This window comes from Antedon bifida, chromosome 1 (assembly GCF_963402885.1).
Source record: "Antedon bifida chromosome 1, ecAntBifi1.1, whole genome shotgun sequence".
NCBI lineage: Eukaryota > Metazoa > Echinodermata > Crinoidea > Comatulida > Antedonidae > Antedon > Antedon bifida.
The window spans coordinates 6,413,066-6,435,038 of record NC_136226.1 but is presented as its reverse complement, the minus strand read 5'-3'; the positions used below and the strand labels follow the sequence as shown (position 1 = coordinate 6,435,038).

Here is a 21,973-nt window from a genome sequence, read left to right as displayed (position 1 = left end):
CGCATAATAATTGAATTTTAAAAACCTGATATTTTGGGAATTTTTCGAAAAAATTCCTGTACTATAGTACAGGGACTTTTTTTCAAAAATGGCCAAATTTCGACCCTTTTATTTTTCGCCATAACTGGTTACTATGGCACTATAAGATGATGATAACGCAATATATGATCATATATAGCAATATTATCGCATAATAATTGAATTTTAAAAACTTGATATTTTGGCCATTTTTCGAAAAAAATCCCTGTGCTAAAGTACAGGGATTTTTTCAAAAATGGCAAAATTTCGACCCTTTTATTTTTCGCCATAACTGGTTACTATGGCACTATAAGATGGTGATAACGCAATATATGATCATATATAGCAATATTTTCGCATAATAATTGAATTTTAAAAACTTGATATTTTGGGCATTTTTCGAAAAAAATCCCTGTGGTATTAGTACAGGGATTTTTTCAAAAATGGCCAAATTTCGACCCTTTTATTTTTTGCCATAACTGGTTTCTATGGCACTATAAGATGATGATAACGCAATATATGATCATATATAGCAATAATATCGCATAATAATTTAATTTTACAAACTTGATATTTTGCCCATTTTTCGAAAAAATCCCTGTGCTATAGTACAGGGATTTTTTCAAAAATGGCCAAATTTCGACCCTTTTATTTTTCGCCATAATTGGTTACTATGGCACTATAAGATGATGATAACGCAATATATGATCATATATAGCAATATTATCGCATAATAATTTAATTTTACAAACTTGATATTTTGGCCATTTTTCAAAAAAATCCCTGTACTATAGTACAGGGATTTTTTCAAAAATGGCCAAATTTCGACCCTTTTATTTTTCGCCGTAACTGGTTTCTATGGCACTATAAGATGATGGTAACGCAATATATGATCATATAGAGCAATATTATCGCATAATAATTTAATTTAAAAAACTTGATATTTTGGGCATTTACTATACTATACTATAGTACAAGGATTTTTTCAAAAATGGCCAAATTTCGACCCTTTTATTTTTTGCCATAACTGGTTTCTATGGCACTATAAGATGACGATAACGCAATATTTGATCATATATAGCAATATTATCGCATAATTGAATTTTAAAAACTTGATATTTACGGAAAATTGCTACTATTATCCAATATGAAACACACATAATCATATAATTTCGTTGAAGAGTTATTATTTTAATAAAATTGTCAAAGCTATATACAATAAAAGAGTTAAAATAACTCTATCTATCTATACATTTCAAAACGGTTGACTTTTATGTACAAAAACAAAACGCACAAAAACAAAAGACAGTGCCCTTGGAATGTGATGCAAATATAAATTAAAGGACATGCTAGTCTGTAATCAGATTAATTAAAATGTAAATGCAATCAATTAATACAAATAAAGATCCGTCAGTAGCTATCATTCACTGTACATGCAATCTACACTGTAAAGTTCCTAAGCTTTGCAATGATCTTATACCCGTCAACCTGAAACTTGTTTTCATTCTTGCTTACTATAAATGTAGTGTAGTTTATTTGTCAAGTTGTATTGTCTTACTATAGGTAGGTCATTTTTCCTTTTATCAAAATATTTTGTTTAATTTTTAAATTGTATTTAAGGAATTTGCACCTTATAAATTATTATTATATATTATTATTATTATTATTTAATTATTATACAATATATTTTATTCAAAATTCATATATCATATCTTCAATGCTCAGAGTAAACCCTATGGATGGCCGTGGGGCAGTTACCTTTCCATGGTAAAACAACGGCTGTAACTTCTTTATGTGTTCATCTACAGTGTTCCTCCCTGAAAGTACAGTATAATGTATCAGCAAATTGAACACATCTTGTTTTCAAAACTTGAAATGTCAAAATTGTAAAGAGAAGTTAGAAATACATTATTTATTTTGAATTTAGGGATATGGTTGGTTTATGCTAATTATAACATTTATTTATTTTTTATTTATTTTATGTCTTTAGGCAATGTGGCCAAGGATTACCAATAGTGAATTAATCACTGTCCTATCAGATAGGTGGTAATCCCCCTGATACAGGGGCTATTTTGTGAACCAGTTCACTGGGGTAACCCCCTACTCTTTTCGAATGATGAACTGGGTTCTTTAAAGTGCACACAGGTTATAACTGTGTACACTGGACCTACGGTTTATAGTCCTTATCCGAGAAGACTTGTTCCACCACCAGAACTAGGAGCGAGTCGGCCTCGAACCCTTGCCGATGTTGTTGGCTCTTTAGGTACGGTAAACGGCGCCCCTGCCTTAACCGCTCGGCCATTTGACACATAGTAATTTATAAGGTGTATATAAATGGACTGGATGGATATGAGAAATTTTTTTGATAGCCTATAATGTAATCTTTTCATGTATACTAATGCCAACTCAGGCAGCGTCGTACCACGAGGCCGAGTCGTCTTGAAATAGCGTCGGGTGTAGTTTTTAGGTCGGGAGTACAACTAGACAACATGTCAGGCCTTGTCATACGACGCTGTCTGAGTTTGCCTTAATATGAAGCATGTAAATGATTAGTATAAAATGTAGCCAAATTATTTTTTTCTGTAGTCTCCAGATTCTCTCCGTTGAGAAGATGTCTCCTATTCAAAGATGATAAATCATACCTTAAGACTTGCTTGTAGGCCTACAGTATGTCTGGGGCTTGTATGATGATCTTGGTAATTTTTGTCGATATGATCAATCAAGAATCACAGTACGGCATCAAGTTATTAAAAGCAATTAATTCTTCCAATGAATGGAGAGATAATACTAGCAATGAAGAAGATGATAAAGCATGGTTGTCTTTGTTAGTTGATAATGTGAAACCTTGCACGATAAAAGCTCCTATGATAATTCCTTCTGCATGATGCTTGCCCATGATAATAAATAAATAATATATAAACAATGAACCAAAAAGTTGGAAGACGATATCCGAATTTTCACTTAGTTGATGACAATGACAATTTTCATGATTGGTGACCCTGTCATGACTTCGCAAATGAACGTAGCAAAATGATAAACTATGACATACTTTCACTCAAACGTGATGACTGTTTTTGTTTTTCTGTAATTGGAGTCAATCGTCCGGCTTTTGTTGCAGGCTTTTGTATGTTAGCCACTGATGTTGAAAAGTTATTGTTAGAATTCCACACTCTAGACTTGCGCTGTGGTAGGTCTTTCTTTTGCAAATTGAGGGCTACTTCCGGATCGTTGCGGTGGTGAGATTTCATTTTTGCTTCATACTCTAAAATATACTTTGGAAAGAAACTTCTCTCATCAAATGCGGTTTTCAGTTCTGTTTAAAAGATTTAGAAAACAGAATAGCTGTAGTATTAACAATGTATTATTTACAATATAAGCTGTCCTACAAATTAAGAGAACATAATTCTATCTATTTCCACTGATAAAACAAAAACCCTATGTCCAAATATGACCTTTTAAGCTAATATTAAAATAGTGCCAGTAACAAAGATTCTGTACATTACAAGGCTTATTAACGGTTTTATTTCTTTTAGAGCACTTACCGTCAGCAATTGAGGGTAGCTTAGTATCTTGTTTTCCTTCATCTTCCGTACTTCTGAAGTACCGATGGGGATGGACAACGAAGTCAGGCCTTTTAAGAGTTCCAACAGTGTCTAACTGATTCACTACTAAAGCCTGGGGATATAAAAAAAACGAACATGATAAAGAGAGTGTTTGAGAGAATTGATGATCAGGCAGTATCACTTGATTTACTTGATGTTGAGACTTAATAAAGCCGAACCTTGCAAGTTTAAATAATTTTGTACATAAAGTATGCTATATACAGTATGTTATAGTTAATGTATTGTTTAGTTTTGACATCATAACCTCAATTCACATATAAATGGATACAATTTGTTAGTATATTTTAATATGATATACCGAAACCAACTTGAACACTTATCTTTAATTAGTTCAACATGCATTATGATATATGCTATTAAGCAATTCTATGAAACAATTTAAAATGAAAATGTCATTATTGTAAACACTCTTTTGCACTTATATATGATTATTTTAAAATATCAAAAGACATAACCAGAAAATAAGCTTGTTTACAAAATGGAATGTATGTTATGGAATGAAATGACAACAGAGAATAATGTACAATATAGTCAAGCCTTCAAGATGCCATGGAAGCACGGAAGTTTGTGAGGACTTTGTAAGCTAGCCAGCCCAAGGATGATTTGACTGTAAAGTAAATTATATTTTTTATAAATGAACAATTGTTTATTAATGAGATGATTAAACTACATGCAATGCTGCAAAATATATTTAAATAAAAATGTTTTATTTACTGAATGGGCATGCAATGAATACATTTATGTAAATGAAAAAAAGAAAATAATTTTGCAAATTGAAAAAAAAAATAGTGCATAATAAATATTGTACAACTTAAAGTCCTCAAATAATAAAATTCCACAGAGGGATTTGACAAACTAACTTTACTGGATTGTATAGTTCTTGAGCCCTATTTATATTAGGAACACTCTTCGAAACTATCGAGTTAAAATCATGATTGTGAGGCATTTGATAAATAGGCAAACTGCCTTAAAATGTCTTGATATGTTTCGAGAAACTATTCTCATCATCCGAACAGAAAACAACGCCTAGAGAATAGTTTCTCAAATCATGTCAAGTCATTTTAAGGAAGTTTGCCTATTTATCAAATTAATCATGATTATGCAAAAAAATACAAGAATTATAGCCGTGCTTTTAAGTTTATGAATATTTGCAAAAATTATATACTATGCCAATGAACAATTTATGTTGCTTTGTGAAATTTTGTGAAAATAAAAAGAATTTTTCTTTGTAAAGTTTGCACCTCTTTATGGTGTTACTGACGAAGCAATACACTATGTTGTAATTCCATGCAATTAAAAAATATACAAACCTGAGTCCAGAGAACAGGAGCGTGATCCTGATTTGTAGAGAAACGATAAAATTCAAACATCCACAAATATCCTCAAAATATTTCTCTCAAATGCAAATTATTTTGCCAAAAAGATAATTGTACGGAATAGTTTTTTTAAGTGGGATTATAAAGATAAAAAATTAATCACAGAGAACACATGTTTATACACGTTTCCCTCAATCATGTACATAATACAAGATATAACATTTTAAAAATATACAAAGAATAATTAAAGCATTCTTATTTGTTAAAGAAAACAAAAAATCATTTTGGAATGAATGTCAGAAGGTTCATGGCACATAACTACTTACACCATATGGACCAGCAGGTGGTTGCCCGGTTTTATCTGATGTCAGGTATGGCAAGTCTGGAATGGTACCTGGCTGTTTCCTTTCTCGTTTTCTTGACCTTATTTCTTGATAGCCTTTACCTAAGAAATGTAAATATACTCGTAAAGTAAAAAGTCAAATAAAACAGCAGTTGGATAAAACTATATTATTATAGTTGATGGCCTAGAAGTCCAATTCAGTGTTTGGACTAACAACACATTTGAACATAGGGATTAAACTAGCAATATTACTATGGCTCTTTGGCAATACAAAAATAACAGAAACAAAAGAAGACTGACATTTGCTGGACACTGTCTTCGCAATAAAGAAGAAATCATTGCAGGTGTTCTGATGTGGCAGCCAAAACATGGGCTTGCAAAACAAGGAAGACCAGCACTCACATACATTGATGTACTAGAGACGGATACTGGTATGCAGAGAGAAGAACTGACTGTCACAATGGCAGATAGGAAGTTATGGAGGAATCTAGTCATATAAGTTTGGGTATGTCCCGGACTAAGTAAGTAGCTAAGTACAGTACATGAGTGCTACTTGGCTGGAGAATATATGCGCTATAGACATTTACATTTATTAATTACTATTATTATTACATATTTTTACCTAGTCTTGTCTTTCCCCAGGTGCTGACTTTTGTTAGAGGTTCAAAATATTCTTCAGGAAGATTATCAGCGTCAACTTCCATTGCAATCTCATCACTGACATCATGGTTGTCCTCACTCAACTAACAATAGAATAAATCAATTAATACAAGTACGGATGTTTTTAGTGTTAATTGAATCTAATTAAAACAGCCCAACTCTCCAATTTGTTCATACATTTTAACTTGAAAACAGTGACATCAATGGAGACTTCAGTATACAGTTATTAATGAACGTACAAAATACTGAAGATGCAGAAAAGAGTCAAAATACATTGGCTGAGATGCTTCTCAAATTCTATATTTTAGATCAATTCACAAGGATTGTGGTCAACAAATACGTAATAATTTAACTTTTTTGAGAGCCTAGAAAGATATAATACACCAAGATAGAGTGTCTTTTTTTAACAGGAAAACTTACTATAACATACTATTCATATTTTGTTTACCAAGTGGAAAGCGTTTAGATAATAAGTCCTTACAAACTACATGCAGATATTACATTTGTCATCCATACATAGTTTTTATTAATATATATTACTTGAGAATTAAAAAATAATGAATAAGTAACAAGATCAAAAAAGCATTCACCAAATTCTAAAATTATTTCATCTACAGTGCAGAAGACTAAACTAACAACATATCAAGTAGTATAAGCAAAATAAAGATGCAATTTTTCACCAAAAATCTTGCCTAACTTTTCCCATAAAATATAGATAAGATAAAGTTGAGGCCTACAGGTAAGTTCATACTAAATTAAAACTCATCTCCAAATAAAGCAAGTGTAGCATCACTAAAAAAAGGTACAGGCAATACAGTAGATATAAGGAAGGTTAATCAGCTTTGTGCACATGCAATTAGAAAAAGTCTAGTTTTTAATGAACCATGGTTTTTCTTCAGTTTAAATTGTACCCATGCCTTTGCACATTTTTGCTCTGACACTTCACCTGCACCCAATCCCAGTTTAGCTTCATTTTAAGCTGTAAAGGGATCAACACACCAAGTACCAAATACATTTTGTATTCCCTTCTTGGTTTGACAAGAAACGAAGAAAATCTTTTTAAAGTGAAAGCAAGAAACTGGAAGATACTACAGTAAATCTAGTAAATCAAATATCTAATTAAAAGCAATAAAAGAAAAAATTATAGAAATACTAAAGATCTAAATAGAAAATATTGCGTAGGATTCTATAAACAGTGCAAACATTATTCTAACATGCAATCAAGCTGCTGGATTAGAAAGTCTATCCGCATTGTTACCTGAGGGAGCTGTTCCTTCTCATCTTCATTTGTTTTCATTGGCTTTATCAGGATCAAAATAGTTCAATAAATGTTCATTTAGTAATATTATTTGTACAATGATATATGAAATGTTTTTGACATTTAAAATTCAATCATCAAATATTTTCTAACTTACCTCTTCGTCCTCTTTTTCTGCCTCTTCGTTGACTGGAATGTACTGTTCTATTTTCCAATGATCCTCCTGAAATCATTTAAATATAGAAATAATATAATAACAATCATTCTTAAATTAGGATGTAGACCTACATAGTGTATTACAAATGCATCCAACAATCCTGGATAGAATGTTCTTTTTCAATTATTGCACTTAGCAAATAGTCTCTGAATGCTAACTCATGTAATTGATTAGTAACAAAAACATTCAAAGCTGCAATGTAAAGCAATAGGATATTCTACAGTTTGCAATTTGCATACCTTGGACTGGGAAATTGTTTCCAGCAGAAAATCTGTACTTATTTTATTTGAATGGTAAATGTTTAACGTAAATTAATGTGAGCTTGTTCATTGAGTACTAAATTCAAATTTAAAATACACTGTTACAAAGGAAAGCAACGTTTCCAATCGAAAAAAAAACTTATTGTAACCAATTCAATTCACCAAGGCAATAACAAAAATACTTGTAGAAAAAACAACTTTATTACCTGTCCAAACACACCAATCTGGTTTCCATAGATATCCCACAACTGAACACTACAATCAAGTGAGGCAGTGATGATAAGTAAGCGATCATTTCTCTCGCATAACGTGATATGATTGATCATGTCAACATGGGGTTGCCAGGAAGCAGACATAGCTAAAATATTAGACAGATTAGATATCAGATTATTATACTTATATTGTTATTATTTTAACATGAAAGTGATTATTTATTTTTTGCTTATTCTGCTTATTATAAATACTTGAGCATCTAAAAGTTAAATTTTTCAAGCAATACCATTCTAAAATATGAATATATTTTAGCATTTCTCATACAGTGTTCAATCGGAAACGTATTAAGATATATGAATATAATATAGAAAATATAGAGAAAATATCTTTACTTACGTGGTGGTTGTGTAATGATGTTGTCAGACTCTCTTAAACAATATTCTTGGATGTTCCAAACTTTAATGTTGCCATCACTATCACCAGTTACAAGAAAGTGGTTATCCTTGCTAACAGCCATGACAAGTAATCCAACTAAATAACAAAGGAAAGTTAAGTTGTTCAGACTAATATAAGACATACAGTAACCAAACCGATTTATATTTCATTTACAGGCTTAGCTAAACAGTCTATTAGTCTAAACTCACTATATTTTAACTTGAATATATATTTATTATATATAATATAATAATATCATTTGGGATGCTTTCAAGTTGATCCAATAGCAATATATTATTCAACTATGCATATTAGAAATAAAAGAATGTCAAATATAGTTCATACTGTAAATCATTTGTTAAATAATGAAGTTTAATAATTTGATAATAGCCTATAAAAATCAATACTGTATAATAAATTACAAAGTAAAAAAAAAAGTTGGGTAAATGTTTTCTTTTATCTTACCATGTTGATGAGCAACAAACTCTGCTATTAACTTATTCTTGCTTGTGTTCCAGAACCTAACCCACCCATTACCCCCACACGATACTAGATTAGCACCCCCTGCTGCCGATGAGTTCTTCCGAGCTTCAAGAAATGCTACTCTTGTTATTATATAATCATTCTAAAAAAAGAAGATAAAATCTACAAGAAAGGAGGAATGTCTAGAAAGCCAGAGAAAACCTGAGAAAAGGATGGCAAGGGGGTTAGAAAAAGCTACAATCTTTCCGATAAGGTCTAAATTGAGGAGCTCAACTTAGCTTTTAATGTTACCAGTAATGGGGCAAATGTTGGATTCAAACTCACGATAAATAGTCCAACACACTGCGACACTTTAAATAAGCATAATTGTTAACATCATTAACAGTACAATATCCACTTTAGTAGTCAACACATGAAATTGGTTACTTACTTGTTCGTCAACGCTATCATCACTACAAATGCTTAATGCTCTTGTGATTGGTCGAATGACATCATCTTTATTGCCCAATAAGGACGGAGTGTTTTTACCACGCATGCTGGTCTGAGTTGCTGCTTTTGATATGCTGAGGAAAGTTGGTTCACTTTTTAAAGTCTGTAATGAGAAAAAAAAAATGAGATATGTTGCCATAAACTATTGCATTACTAGCTTTCAGATTATTTTTTAACATCAAGGAAATTAGATATTTTGTTGATGGTTTTTCCCAAAATGCAGTATAAACTTACTAGTCTTGTTTTTTCTCGTGAACGCATGCTCTTCTTAAGGAATCGATCCCTCAGGTGTCTAGATGCCACCTCAGAGTTTGTGTTCCAAATGACGATCTCACCATCGTAGCTTGCCGTAGCCAATGTACTTGGTGGTTGAAATGATGCACATAAAATATCATCCTGATGTTCCTGTTAAATCAGTAGCATTTGAACATTTATTTCATCATCTAAAGGAGGAAATGGAGGAAAGCAGGGAGAGGGTAGGGGGAATGTTGTCGGCTGTTCAATGAAAATCAGTGAAAAAATCCCTCCAACTGCATTGCAAAACAAAAGGCAATGTACACACTACTGGTAATACCTTTCAAAATGATTAAAAATCAACCGAGCTATATTTTTAGAATATTGTTTAAAGATAATATATCTAATGATTATAATATAAAAGCGATATGACAAAACTTACTTGGCCCCCTTTCCAATCAGACGGTTCAACATGGAATTGATTTAGCTGTTGATTACGGAAGACTGTTATATACCTGAAAAAAAAAACAACAAAAACATTAAACATTTATACTATCTTGAAATTTAAACTAAATTTAATTAAATAAAATTAAGTTTATACAGTTTTGTTGTGGCCCAATCAATTATCTATTTTTCAGGAAGAGTAATATAAAAAAAAGGTAAATTTATTTAATCTGTTTAGGATAAGTAGATTACATGATATAATAAAGTATTTCCCTTTACCTGTCCCATCCTAAAATTAAAGTAGACCTTTTCAGAGTCACTATTTGGTAGATGTCAACAGGACCACCCATTCCAGCATTTAACGTGTTATGACAATGACCATTAAAATCCCAGATCTAAGAAATGAAAAGAAAATAGTTTGCAACATTGAATAGGTTATCAAAAACAGATCAATGTTTTAGTTTGCGAGTCAATTGTACATAGATATTCACACACAAAACGTACAATATAAGAATAAACAAATTACATTGCATATCACATAATTGCTTGTAGGCCTAATGAATATGATAATTATCATATATTGTTTACTATTGATATGAATTCCGAGATAAAGAGAAATTACAGTAAACGAGTATAGTACAGGGTATGTTTCAATTCAAGTTAAATTTTTCAATTTACTTTATTTCGTCCTATTAATTAGGTTAAAAGTATAAAAATAGTTAGGAACACTTATATAAAACATCAACATTTTCTGTGAAAAAGATTAACAGAATTGATACCTTGACTGTACCATCTGTACTACCAGTCATGAACCTTGTTTCACTCTGATCAAATGCTAGCGTGGTAATCTCCGAGTTGCCATGACAATTAAGGAACTGCTTAGCCTTCTGTCCGGTATCTAACATCCAGACAATCACAGTGGAACCTTGACAAGCACTAACCACCTGAACAATGACAAATGAGAAGGTTTTAAGATTAACACCAAATTAAAGTCACTTAAACACCTCGCAAAATCGCAATCACACTATATCAGTTTAGCTTTGCGCTACAGACTAAAGCTCTGTCTACACTATCAAACTTTGTGACAAAAAATGTGATGTGCCCATATATGGACATGATGTCATATCACTACCATATTTGGGCATATCACTACCATATTTGGGCACATCGCACTTGTTTTGTCAAACTAATTTGATAGTGTAGACAGCTTAACACATACACTTGGGTGTTTGTTGGTGTAATTTTGTATTGAAATGGACAAGATAAAGAATGATGCATAAACTGTACCTGATTGTATGTAGTATTATATATAGCACACGTTACTGGCTTCTCATGGCTAAGAACGCGATCTTTGACCTCCGGTTTCATCTCAAGAAGTGTCAACTGATAATTGAATGTGATGAAGAGACGATTCCGCTCATCATGGAAGAACATGGATGTTGCCACTAAAGAGAACATGGACAATTTATAATTATAAAGCTTAATCAGTCTACATTGTCAAACTAGTTTGACAAAAAGAGTGTGATGTGCTCAAATATGGTAGTGGTATGACATCATCATTTCCATAAATGGGCACATTACATTTTGTTGTCACATAAACTTTGATAGTGTAGACAGATCTTTAAATGCAGTATTTGTTATCAAAATAAAACTAAAATGTTTTATGAATATTATAAATAATGCTGTAGGCTTAGGGTGTTTCAAAATAGGACGAAAGCACAACAAAAGTAATTTGACTAATAATGGCGCGATCACCATGGTTCAAAACAACATAGTAACACTGTATTATACATTGTTAATACGTATTGGGACCTTTTTCCCATATTATATTTTCTTTCAGATTGAAAAAGATAAAATATCATACTTTCTGGTCCTTTTGGAAACATTCCTGCCAAGCGCTGAAGACAAACTTGAAGCTGTACATCCCAAACTCTGAGAACCTTGTCCTTTGAGAAGCTTATGAGCTGCATACGTGATGCATTGAATTGTACATGTAGTACAGGTGCCATGTGGCCACGTAATACCTGAAAGAAATACATTAATACAATCTTATTTCGCAATCCACACATGATCAACAATATCTACTTGGCACATTGAATTGTAGTCTGCTGCACAGTGTATGGTCTTATAATGTAAAGCCCTGTCTACACTACCAAATTGTATGCGACAAAAATGTTATGTGCACATATGGACATGATGACTTCATATCACTACACTTGTTTTGTCAAACTAGTTTTATAGACAGGGCTTTAAGCTCTGTCTAGACTATCAAACTAGTTTGACAAAAAAGTGTGACCTAGACAGAGCTTAAGAAATAGTTAATTGTACAGTTTGTGTTCAAATAATAGATTTAAATATTTTTTTACTTACACCGACAGGTTTTGAAATGACATAGGGGTTCCACAGACACACTTGATGGTCCACACCTGCTGTGCCTACAAAGTTAATAAATTCTTAGTTTATTCAAAAGCTTACATCATATTGTCTATAATTATTCTTGTTACAGTTTCAGTTAATTCATTTATAATGTTTAAAGCTCTGTCTACACTATCTAATTTATTTGACAAAAAAAGTGTGATGTGCCCAAATATGGTAGTGATATGCTTAAATATGGTAGTGATATGACATCATCATGTCCATATATAGACACATCACACTTTTTGTCTCATAAAGTTTGATAGTGTAGACAGAGCTTAAGGATTGCAACTAAATCAAGCCAACCTTGACAAAACTGGGTTTTATTTTGATAAAATTATAAACATATTGATCACATCTGAAACATACAAATAACTATACTCACCAATTAGGTTGATATCACTGTGATAATCGAAGCTGTTTACACCTTGTGTTATATTGAATGTAGTTCTATAATTGAAAACAACACATATTTAATTGAAAAATAAATAAAAAATAGTGAAATTAATTAGGTATTTTACTGTCAACATTTAAGATAATTGAAGAGCACATTATAACCAGGTAGTTTTTTTTTTGGGTCAAAACTGTTCCACAGTATGCGAGTGAATTTTGTATGGCCTACAAAGAGCCCCTAAATAAATAAAAAGTAATGTTTAAAAAGGGGATAATGTTCTTAAAACCCATGAGCTTTGGATCCCACACCAATGACGCTGGACCACAAGATTATTTATAAATTATATATTAGGCACATATTGGGAAACCTCTTCTGTAGAAAATGATTTTGTAGATATGTATAGATAGCTAAAAACAGAAGCTTCAGTAAACATAAACAACACTACAGTAAAAGCATTCAGGTGAACAAACAAAATAGTTTTATTAAGACAATAACTTACAATTTCATTTTCTGTTTTGCTTTTTCAATCCAACCAAGCACCAACGCATTCTGATAAGTTGTGGCGCAAGAAATAAAGCACTCAAGGTGTGATGCATACTTCACTGTAGATAAATACATGCAAAATAAAACATACAATTTATTGTGATTTTGTAAGCCAAAAAAAAATATTATTATATATTTAAACCAACTGTTACAGTAATACAAATTATGGTTGCGTATTCTTTATTCTAAAATTCTTAATTCATATTATTGACCCCTAACCGGACCCTGAACTATAACCTCTAACCTTGCCGTGTCCAATCTTTGTGACCATTGTGCTTTACTAGTCTGCAATTTTTAAATTTTCCTTTTTGGAGTTTTCTGAAGTCCACCATAATTGTTTGCTCTAGAAAAATAAAACAAATTTTATTTGTGTTTTTAAATTTTTTTTAATCTACAATAAATATCACACTTAGAACAAAATATCTGTAATAGATGTAATATTGTACAATTCAGTTGACTCTCCCAATACTGGACTCTCTGAAAACCAGAAACTCTCCCAATACCAGATTCAAAAGTTCCCAAAGGTGTCCGGTATTGGGAGAGTTGACTGTATATGCATTTTATGTTTGTATACCTTGACTTTCACCAGCAGGTTGGTGTGGACGATCAAATAAAGCAATATTAACAGATTGGAATAGAAAGGCATAAACGAATCCACCAGTATCTCCCAACACCATAGTAGCTTGATTGGCATTTTCAGGATCACTCCTACAGCAAATGATTAAGAATACATCGTTACAAAATAATGGTTATCAAAAAATTAACGATCCAGTAATATACATGGTCTTTAACTTATATAACATCATTAAGTATGATTGGTCAATACTTAATAACTTCAATTATGTTTATTATGAAACGTACAGTAGAAATAAATAATAATATTTATCCTTACCAATAATCCATGCTCAACGGTGTGTGCTCCAGACCAACGACTTTGTATTGACAATTGAATTCCAATTTAGAACTTAAATCATAAAAGGCTAAAAAAAAAAAGTAATTCAGTGTTATAAAATATAAAAAATAAAATAATAAAACATTTTACTATGCAACTTCATCAAATATCTTACCAATTTCTTTACTGGTAAATGCCAGGGCAATCTTATTAATGTTCTGCAGCACTATAAAATTTGTCACCCACATGTCTCTAGGCTTAACTGATTCATTGTGAATCTGTTGAGAAAATAATTAGAAAACGTTGTATGCATTATATATATAATAAAAAAACTTGAGTGTATATAATTTTTTTACCTATTTTCGGGCAAATTTCACCACATTTACAACAAAACACAGTCATATAAGCAAATTATTTCTATCCACAGTACTAATTAGTTTGAGATGGATTTGGAAATATTATTATATATTTATAACATTTGTATTGTAATAAAAAAAGCTATGCATACATTCTTTTGAGAGGAGGCAATCTCTAGGAGTAAGAAAATACTCTAAAGCCTCCTTATATCACCAATGCCTTGACTAAAAAAATGTGATGTGCCCATGGACATGATGATGTCATATCACTACCATATTTGAGCATATCACTACCATATTTGAGCATATCACTACCATACTTTGGTACATCACACTTTTTTTGTCAAACTAGTTTGATAGTGTAGACAGAGCTTTAGGCAAGATATCACTAAGGTAAGAAAGAGGAAGAATGCCAAAAGAGGTTTTCTCGAGGCGCTTCTCTGAGTTCGTCTACTTACATCAGGATAAAGGTGGTGCCTTTGAGTAAAAGGGGTATATTATAGTAATAAAGAGTTTAGTCAACTCGAGTCGGGATAAAGATTGTAGTGTGTAAAAGGGTTATATTATAAGTGTATAAGATTCACCTTGATGGTTTTTTGTCGATGTAGCTGGTTGTCCCATGTTGATATAGTACCCTCTTTGCTGATAACAATATAGCGTGATGTATTCCTTAAAAACGCAACCTTCTGAATCACATCCTTATGCGGACTAGAATACAATTTGAATCATTTGAATATTTATACCTACATCTATCTAATTTCTTAATAAAGATGTATTTATTTATTATTTATTCAGGCACAGAGATACATTTTACAAAATATAAACAAATCAACAAATTAAACAAACAAATATAAAATCATAGTCACTAGCTGCCAGGAAAGCACAAAAGCAGCCTAAGCCACTATCACCAATTAGTTGTGTACCTAACTTATGTGTAAATTTTCGACAGTAAATAAATTACTTACTTATTTTAGAGATTTATAGTTAGTGAACATCGCTGTTATTATAAACAATTAAGTAAAGTTGAATAGATTTATCTTTCTAAACTTAACGTTAGTGAATAAATCGCTCTCTCAAATAAAAGATTCTCTGAATAATGTTAAATCTCTTAAAACCAGACATTTAAAAACATTCTAAATTCATTTTTACTATTAAAAACACTGGAATACCATAATTTCTGGAAAACCAGACATACCTAAACTTTATGATAAATTTAAACATAGGTCTAGTGAATAACTTTAATCATTAATTATCATACCTTTGTAAAGATTTGATATTTTTCCATTGTGGCACCTGTAAATTTAAAAAAAATGTTTAATTCAAATCCTTTCTTAGAATTATGAATCCCTATATCTTGGTTGTAATCTGTTAATATTTAAAAACTAAATAAAGTGGCAAATATTTCCTAAAGATAAATAATAGAAAAGTTTTCGTTTATAATTATTATTATCCAGCGATAGTTTGTGAGTCTAACAATCACCGTTACTTTAAAATGTTAACATATAAAATTTAATTTTCGTAGGATACAATAAACTTTACCCTCCGAAAAATGTAAAATTCTATTGATTGTAAAGCAACAACATCTTTAAGCTTGCGCTTCATGTCGCTGAGAGGTCAACTGAAGCACCTGCAGCGTTATCGGTAATGATGCATACCATAATATTTGTCATTAATTTCAAACCATAAAATATTTTATTAGAAATTTGAAATTTTTTTAGTATTATGAGTTTAAATGGTGCATTTATTGAGAACTCATTTTAGAATTGTAATACACAAAATTTACAAACTGATTACTGTATATAATTAATGATGTTATTAGTTTTACGATTTCCTTGCAAATTACACTTTAATGCTGTTATGCTGAAAGGAAGTCACTTCAAAGGGAAACAGTGGATGTTTCGAATTATAGACTCATTTAAACATTCCAAAACACCTGAAGTTGTTTTCAGTGGTTATAATATTGATTGCCGGAAAACAAACTATGCTTACAGGTTACATTATTGCAGCTAAATTAAAGTTATGTTATATAGCCTAAGGTCTAATAATAAAACACAAATTCAATACACAATAACTGTATACAATAACTGAGAATATGGTTGGAAACAATTCGGTACAGTTTATTTGGAAGAGAACAGAAATTTAGTCATAGTGAAAAGGTGGAGAGTACTAGTAGAAACAAATCCACAATGTTATGTGATTCGATACTGTCCAATCGAATTACAAGATGCTACAGAACTTGGATAACGCATACCTGTGTTGCTTTTACACGATCATCCTTCTCTACATATTCAAGGAGTAAATGTGATGCTATCTTATCCTGAAATACAAAAGCAAAAATATGTAAATGAAATTACTTTAAATTTGTGTAAATGTAATATGGGGTTTTTTGAACATAATTCTAATAATCTTAATCATATTTGGGCATATCACTGCCATATTTAAGCATATCACTACCCTGTTTGGGCACATCATCACACTTTTTTTGTCAAACTAGTTTGATAATGTAGAGCTTAATATTGCTTACCCAATCAACTTTTCTTTCCTTAGTAACATCTATTTTGTCAAATAAATCACAGTGCTGAAAACAATCATGAATATTCATAAACACAAAATCCTTTACTTCATACAATTAATTAACATATATTTGGTTATCCGCAACTTAGTTGCGGATAACCCATGTGATTGTAAATATCTTTTTTTTCATCTTCATCTTCTTTGTTATTCTTCTTTCTTTCCCGGATTTTTGTGCGTCGCATATCCCCTATTGCTTGTGAATATATCTTTTGTATAACTTTGTCATTATATGGACATTTACCTGAAGTTGTGCACCTCCATATTTTTAATGACGTTAGAGTCGCGCAGCGTAAGTTACGCGCGATTTTATGAATTTCAATGATTGATCATAGATTATAAACCAAAAGTCATTTTGTTTTGACACTTAGTGAAAATTTAAGTCATATCAAGGGCAAACTTTCTATGGATTAAAAATGACATGTTTCACAAGAAGTTACGCGCGCACGCGCATTTAAAATTTTAAAATGCGCAAAATTAATTTCTAATCAACTTTCTACGCTGATCATGACAATTTAAACATGTCAAAAATTCCCACGCGCGCGAAAAAAATTACGCGTAAGGTGCGCACGGAGCATGAAAATCATGTGTTTTTTTCTTGAATTATGATTTTACAGCCTTTCTTAGTCATTTTAAAAAAGATTTACATCATTTCAAATTAAAATGACGTCATACGAACACGTTGATTTAGACAATTTGCGCGCGTTTTAGTTGCAAAAGTGACAACATATTGTCAAAATTAAGCCTATTTTTAATCTATTATAGCTCCTCAGGATCATCCACGACCCCCAATTTTTTTAATTTAATATGTAAGCAGATATGTTGTAGATATGAATTCATGCAGAACCTTTACCACTCGGATGTTATGACGTCATCGTATGGCCACACGAATGTAAAATATAGGATGTTTTACTCTTTCGTTATTGCTCATCTTATTAAATAGAGCGCATCTCACTTTTACGTGCCCAAAATTCTTCAAATTTGATTTAATGTAATTATTTAGATAATTATCTTCTAAAATTGTTATCTTTATATGTCAATTTGATGACGTCATCGTGTTAATAATTGGATTTAAAAGATGGGTCTCATAATTTTGTCTATGCTACACTGTATATAACATATACAGTTTATTCTGTAAAATACTGTAATATGATGTATGCTACATAATAGGTACAATTCAGCACTGTAAACATATTTATTTCATGTCATAGGATGGCATAATAATTGTCGAGGTTCATATGGTTAAGTATGTGCATGTTGCGTTTGCGCGGATAACCCGAACTCGTCAAAGTGACGAGTTCAAATCTAGTTTTACATTATTATTGTAATTACCTCAGCCAAGGAGGTTATATTTTGTAAATGTTTTTCATAAACTATGTTTTTAAGTAATGTATTTATTCATTAATATATAAATTTATTCATCAACAGTTTAGGGAGAGAAATGAAATAATCTTAAAAACATTCAAATATGGAGTGGATGGATTAATTATCAAATTTCACTAGAAATAAATTAATTTCACCGAAAATAAAAATGCAAAGATCAAAGTCAACTACAGTACAGTAAGGCATCTTATAAATAATGTCTATAATAATAATAATGAATGATTACTACTTCACATAGCAATCGACTAAATGCAATCTCTTAGAAAATAATATAATAGACATAATGTTGTAATTTATCACTAAAGGTCAAATATAACAATAGATTTTTGCTGAAGTAATTAATCAAGATCTGTAGATTAATTTAAAGCATAATTAATGAATATAACATTTTTTAACCAGAATATATTATGTGATATGAGTATTACCGTGTAATATAGTATGATCTCATATCAGTTAATTTGGAAACTAACAAAAGGTCCATTTACACTAGGACGATAACGATCAACGATAAATATATAAGCATGCATTTTTTTTTACATAAAACAAAAGAAATTTGTTCTAGAACTATAGGATAATCATTTATGCTGTCTTTGATAAAATTAATATTTTATATAATTTTATAACTCCAATCAAATAAAAACAATAAAATCGTGATTGGACGTGGTAAAATACCATTTTCATCAAAGGAAGCATAGATGGTTATTCTATAGTTCTAGAATGAAAAGTTTTTATATTTATTTTGTTTTATGTATGAAAAATGCATATTTGTCTATCTATCGTCGATCGTTATCGTCCTAGTGTAAATGGGCCTTAATATTCCTAGAGATGAAGATAAACATTGGAATTATGTGAATTTCAATCAATGTACAGTACTGCTAATGAGCGGATTCAGCGTTCTATTGAATCTTAGAACCAACAAACTAAGCAAACAAATTCAAGTCAATAATATTATTGCGTGAAAGTGCGGTATAGTTAATTAGATTTACAGTTAATATTACTTTTAAAGTCAAGTTAAATTTGATCATTTATCATATTATTTATTTCATCTGACAAACAAAAACATGTAGAAAATGTACAACAATAAGGCAGGATTTCCTAAAAAGTAATTTGATGTCTATCTCAGTTACCGACTATGACAGTGTTTTCGGTGGGTTAATTATATTTTTTATCTGTTGTTGTATTGATTTTGTATCTGTTTGTTGTCTATATATTTCAAGAACGCACCATGTATGAACGTGTGCCACCGTTGTAAAAGTGTAGCTTCAATAAATTATTATTACTAGGTATAAATCTTCAATGTAAAATTTAATTTAAAAATGAATAGCAGTTTTTACTATCATATTATGTGAATAATGATGAAAAATAATACCTCTTCATATGTCCCTTTAGTTAGAACATTTTTTAACAGTTTGCAGAATTCTTCTTTGTCCAAACTCAACCGGTCATTGTAACCGTCACCAGTTTTCTACAGGAATAAGAAACAATTCATAAACAGACTATTTTAAAACACTTTTGGTAATCAAAAAGTTTGCATAGGAAGATCAGCTAAAAAAGGTAGTAACGGTCTTGACTATTTTGCAGAAGATTCTGACAAAATAATTGTAACTGTAAATATATTAGTCATAATCATTAGTTTTGGAAACAAACAAAGTTACATAATTTATACTGAAGCAAATACAGCCCAGTCACAATTGGCAAGTTATTAATAAAAAAGCATAATTGCTTAACTAAATTTATTCAATTAATGATACACAAATATGCACTTTGTCCAGTATACCACCATACCATAAATGCTGACTTAAGTTGTTGTAGGTCTTGGATATTAAGTCGATTCTCTAACTTAACGCCGTAGATCAAAACGCTGTTTGAGTTGTTTGTATTGGAAGCCATATCTGAAAAAAAATATCAAAATTAAGTCATATAAATACTATTTTATAAATTAAATTTTTCAATAGTAAGTTTGTCACGGTATAAAGAAGTATGAGAAATACCTATGACAAAATTTTAATATAAGTTGTGGAAAACTAACTACCTTCTTTGTATTTTTTGTATATAATTTTGAAAGATTGAAACCTAGCCTATAACTAAATCAGTTTAGATGTTTATTTAAGTTTCAATCGTTAAATAAAACTGTTAAAGTAACAGATTCATAACACTGCAAATAATGTCTAATTTCCGAGCAGTGTTATCAAAGCAAGGAAGACAGGAGACAAACAATATTCATTGCCTTTAATCAATAGCAATCAATAAACAAAGCACTAATCAAGAAACTCTATTGTATGAAAAACTAGTTTAACAATCAATGCATGCCAAGTGATCCGAAGATTCATTAGGCTAATAATTTAGTTTCGACCGTAATAGGTTTAGGTTAAAATAAACAAGTATAAAAGTTAAAACTGTCCATAATCATTTCATATTAAAATCAACAGTAAAAAGGTAGGCAATTTATTTAAACAAAAAGAAATAACTTGTTATAATTAGATCTGTTAATATTAATTTACTTATAAATATAAGACAAAAGTCATTTATTACTTCGTTAATCAGGTCTATAAATTCGAAAAACAGATCTATATGTAGGCCTACCAATCTACCAAATTGTTCAACCATCCCGCACCCCACGGTGACGGTGCCTAACTAAGTTCAAAACAACTTTGGTCACCAGCTTACAACTAAGCCGGAGTCGCCAACTCATGGGTGGCGATAAAATAACTCTCAAATAATACTTTAAAGGTTTAAAGTCCTATTGGCAATTTAAAATCATGAAAACAATTTCATTACCTGTCACTGGAGTTTGTTAAACATTTTAGAGAGAGCTGCGATTCCTCTTTTGTCAAGTGAATTCTAAGCACCTTACAATCACTATTGAACTATCAATCAAATGCCGCCGACAGTGGTAGACGTTGCTAAGGAGATGGATTAAAACAGAGGGCGCAAGTGCTTATTGTAGAAAAATAATAAAGTTTCCGTCTTGAAATTCCTCACGATATACTGCATTATAAATAACCGCTGTACATTAATACCAACACTAATTTATTTTTATTTGTTATGAATTTTGTTGAAGATGTATTGTCCCCCTGAAAAATAATTGTTACAATTTTTGTTGTTGAATATGCTGTTTTAATGTCACATAATAGTTACCCACTTTGACCAAAAATTGGATCTAAAGAAAATGTATTTACCTGAAAAAACTGTAATTTAAAGCAAAAATAACTTTTTTTGGGGTTTTTTTGCTGAAATTAACGGTTTATTTTGTCATTTTATAGGTGAAAACATTATTTTTCAGGTTTTTTTTATCCTACGGAAGTGACTAACTTTTTTTAAACTACAAAATGGCCTGATTTTATTTAATCTTCATTTGGTTGGGATCAATGGACAGGGTGGGCTATTAACTGACCGAATTTCTGAACAAGTTTCTATAGTTTTTAC

The 21,973-nt window shown here is 30.9% G+C and overlaps 1 protein-coding gene across 3 annotated transcripts; it reads right to left on the bottom strand.

Annotated features, from left to right (window-relative positions):
* Positions 1-1,205: 1,205 nt before the first annotated feature.
* On the bottom strand, positions 1,206-20,432 carry LOC144839396 (cilia- and flagella-associated protein 337-like). Of its 3 annotated transcripts, XM_078694730.1 has the most exons (31): positions 20,333-20,432; positions 19,917-20,012; positions 17,118-17,171; positions 16,845-16,910; positions 15,852-15,886; positions 15,178-15,301; positions 14,413-14,515; positions 14,238-14,325; positions 13,920-14,053; positions 13,590-13,688; positions 13,302-13,404; positions 12,794-12,858; positions 12,364-12,428; positions 11,858-12,017; positions 11,281-11,438; positions 10,773-10,937; positions 10,273-10,388; positions 9,992-10,064; positions 9,550-9,720; positions 9,257-9,418; positions 8,809-8,968; positions 8,305-8,439; positions 7,902-8,053; positions 7,376-7,441; positions 7,219-7,260; positions 5,923-6,043; positions 5,284-5,402; positions 4,952-4,978; positions 3,561-3,693; positions 2,661-3,331; positions 1,206-1,835 (listed from the first exon to the last, which is right to left on the bottom strand). In XM_078694730.1, exons 1-30 carry the CDS (start codon positions 20,333-20,335, stop codon positions 3,057-3,059), a joined length of 3,270 nt encoding a protein of 1,089 aa, XP_078550856.1. In that variant the 5' UTR covers positions 20,336-20,432; the 3' UTR covers positions 1,206-1,835; positions 2,661-3,056. The 3 variants fall into 3 exon arrangements, with proteins under 3 accessions (XP_078550856.1, XP_078550864.1, XP_078550873.1); XM_078694738.1 differs by lacking the exon at positions 4,952-4,978; XM_078694747.1 differs by lacking the exon at positions 7,219-7,260.
* Between the last annotated feature and the right edge of the window lie 1,541 nt (positions 20,433-21,973).

Bases quoted from the DNA above. Each gene is read 5' to 3' on its own strand.
- LOC144839396 (XM_078694730.1), bottom strand. The intron at 15,302-15,851 runs GTATGATAATTA...ATTGTATTCTAG, and splicing joins AATATCAAATCTTTACAAAG to TCCGCATAAGGATGTGATTC. The intron at 3,332-3,560 runs GTAAGTGCTCTA...TCTTTTAAACAG, and splicing joins GCTACCCTCAATTGCTGACG to AACTGAAAACCGCATTTGAT.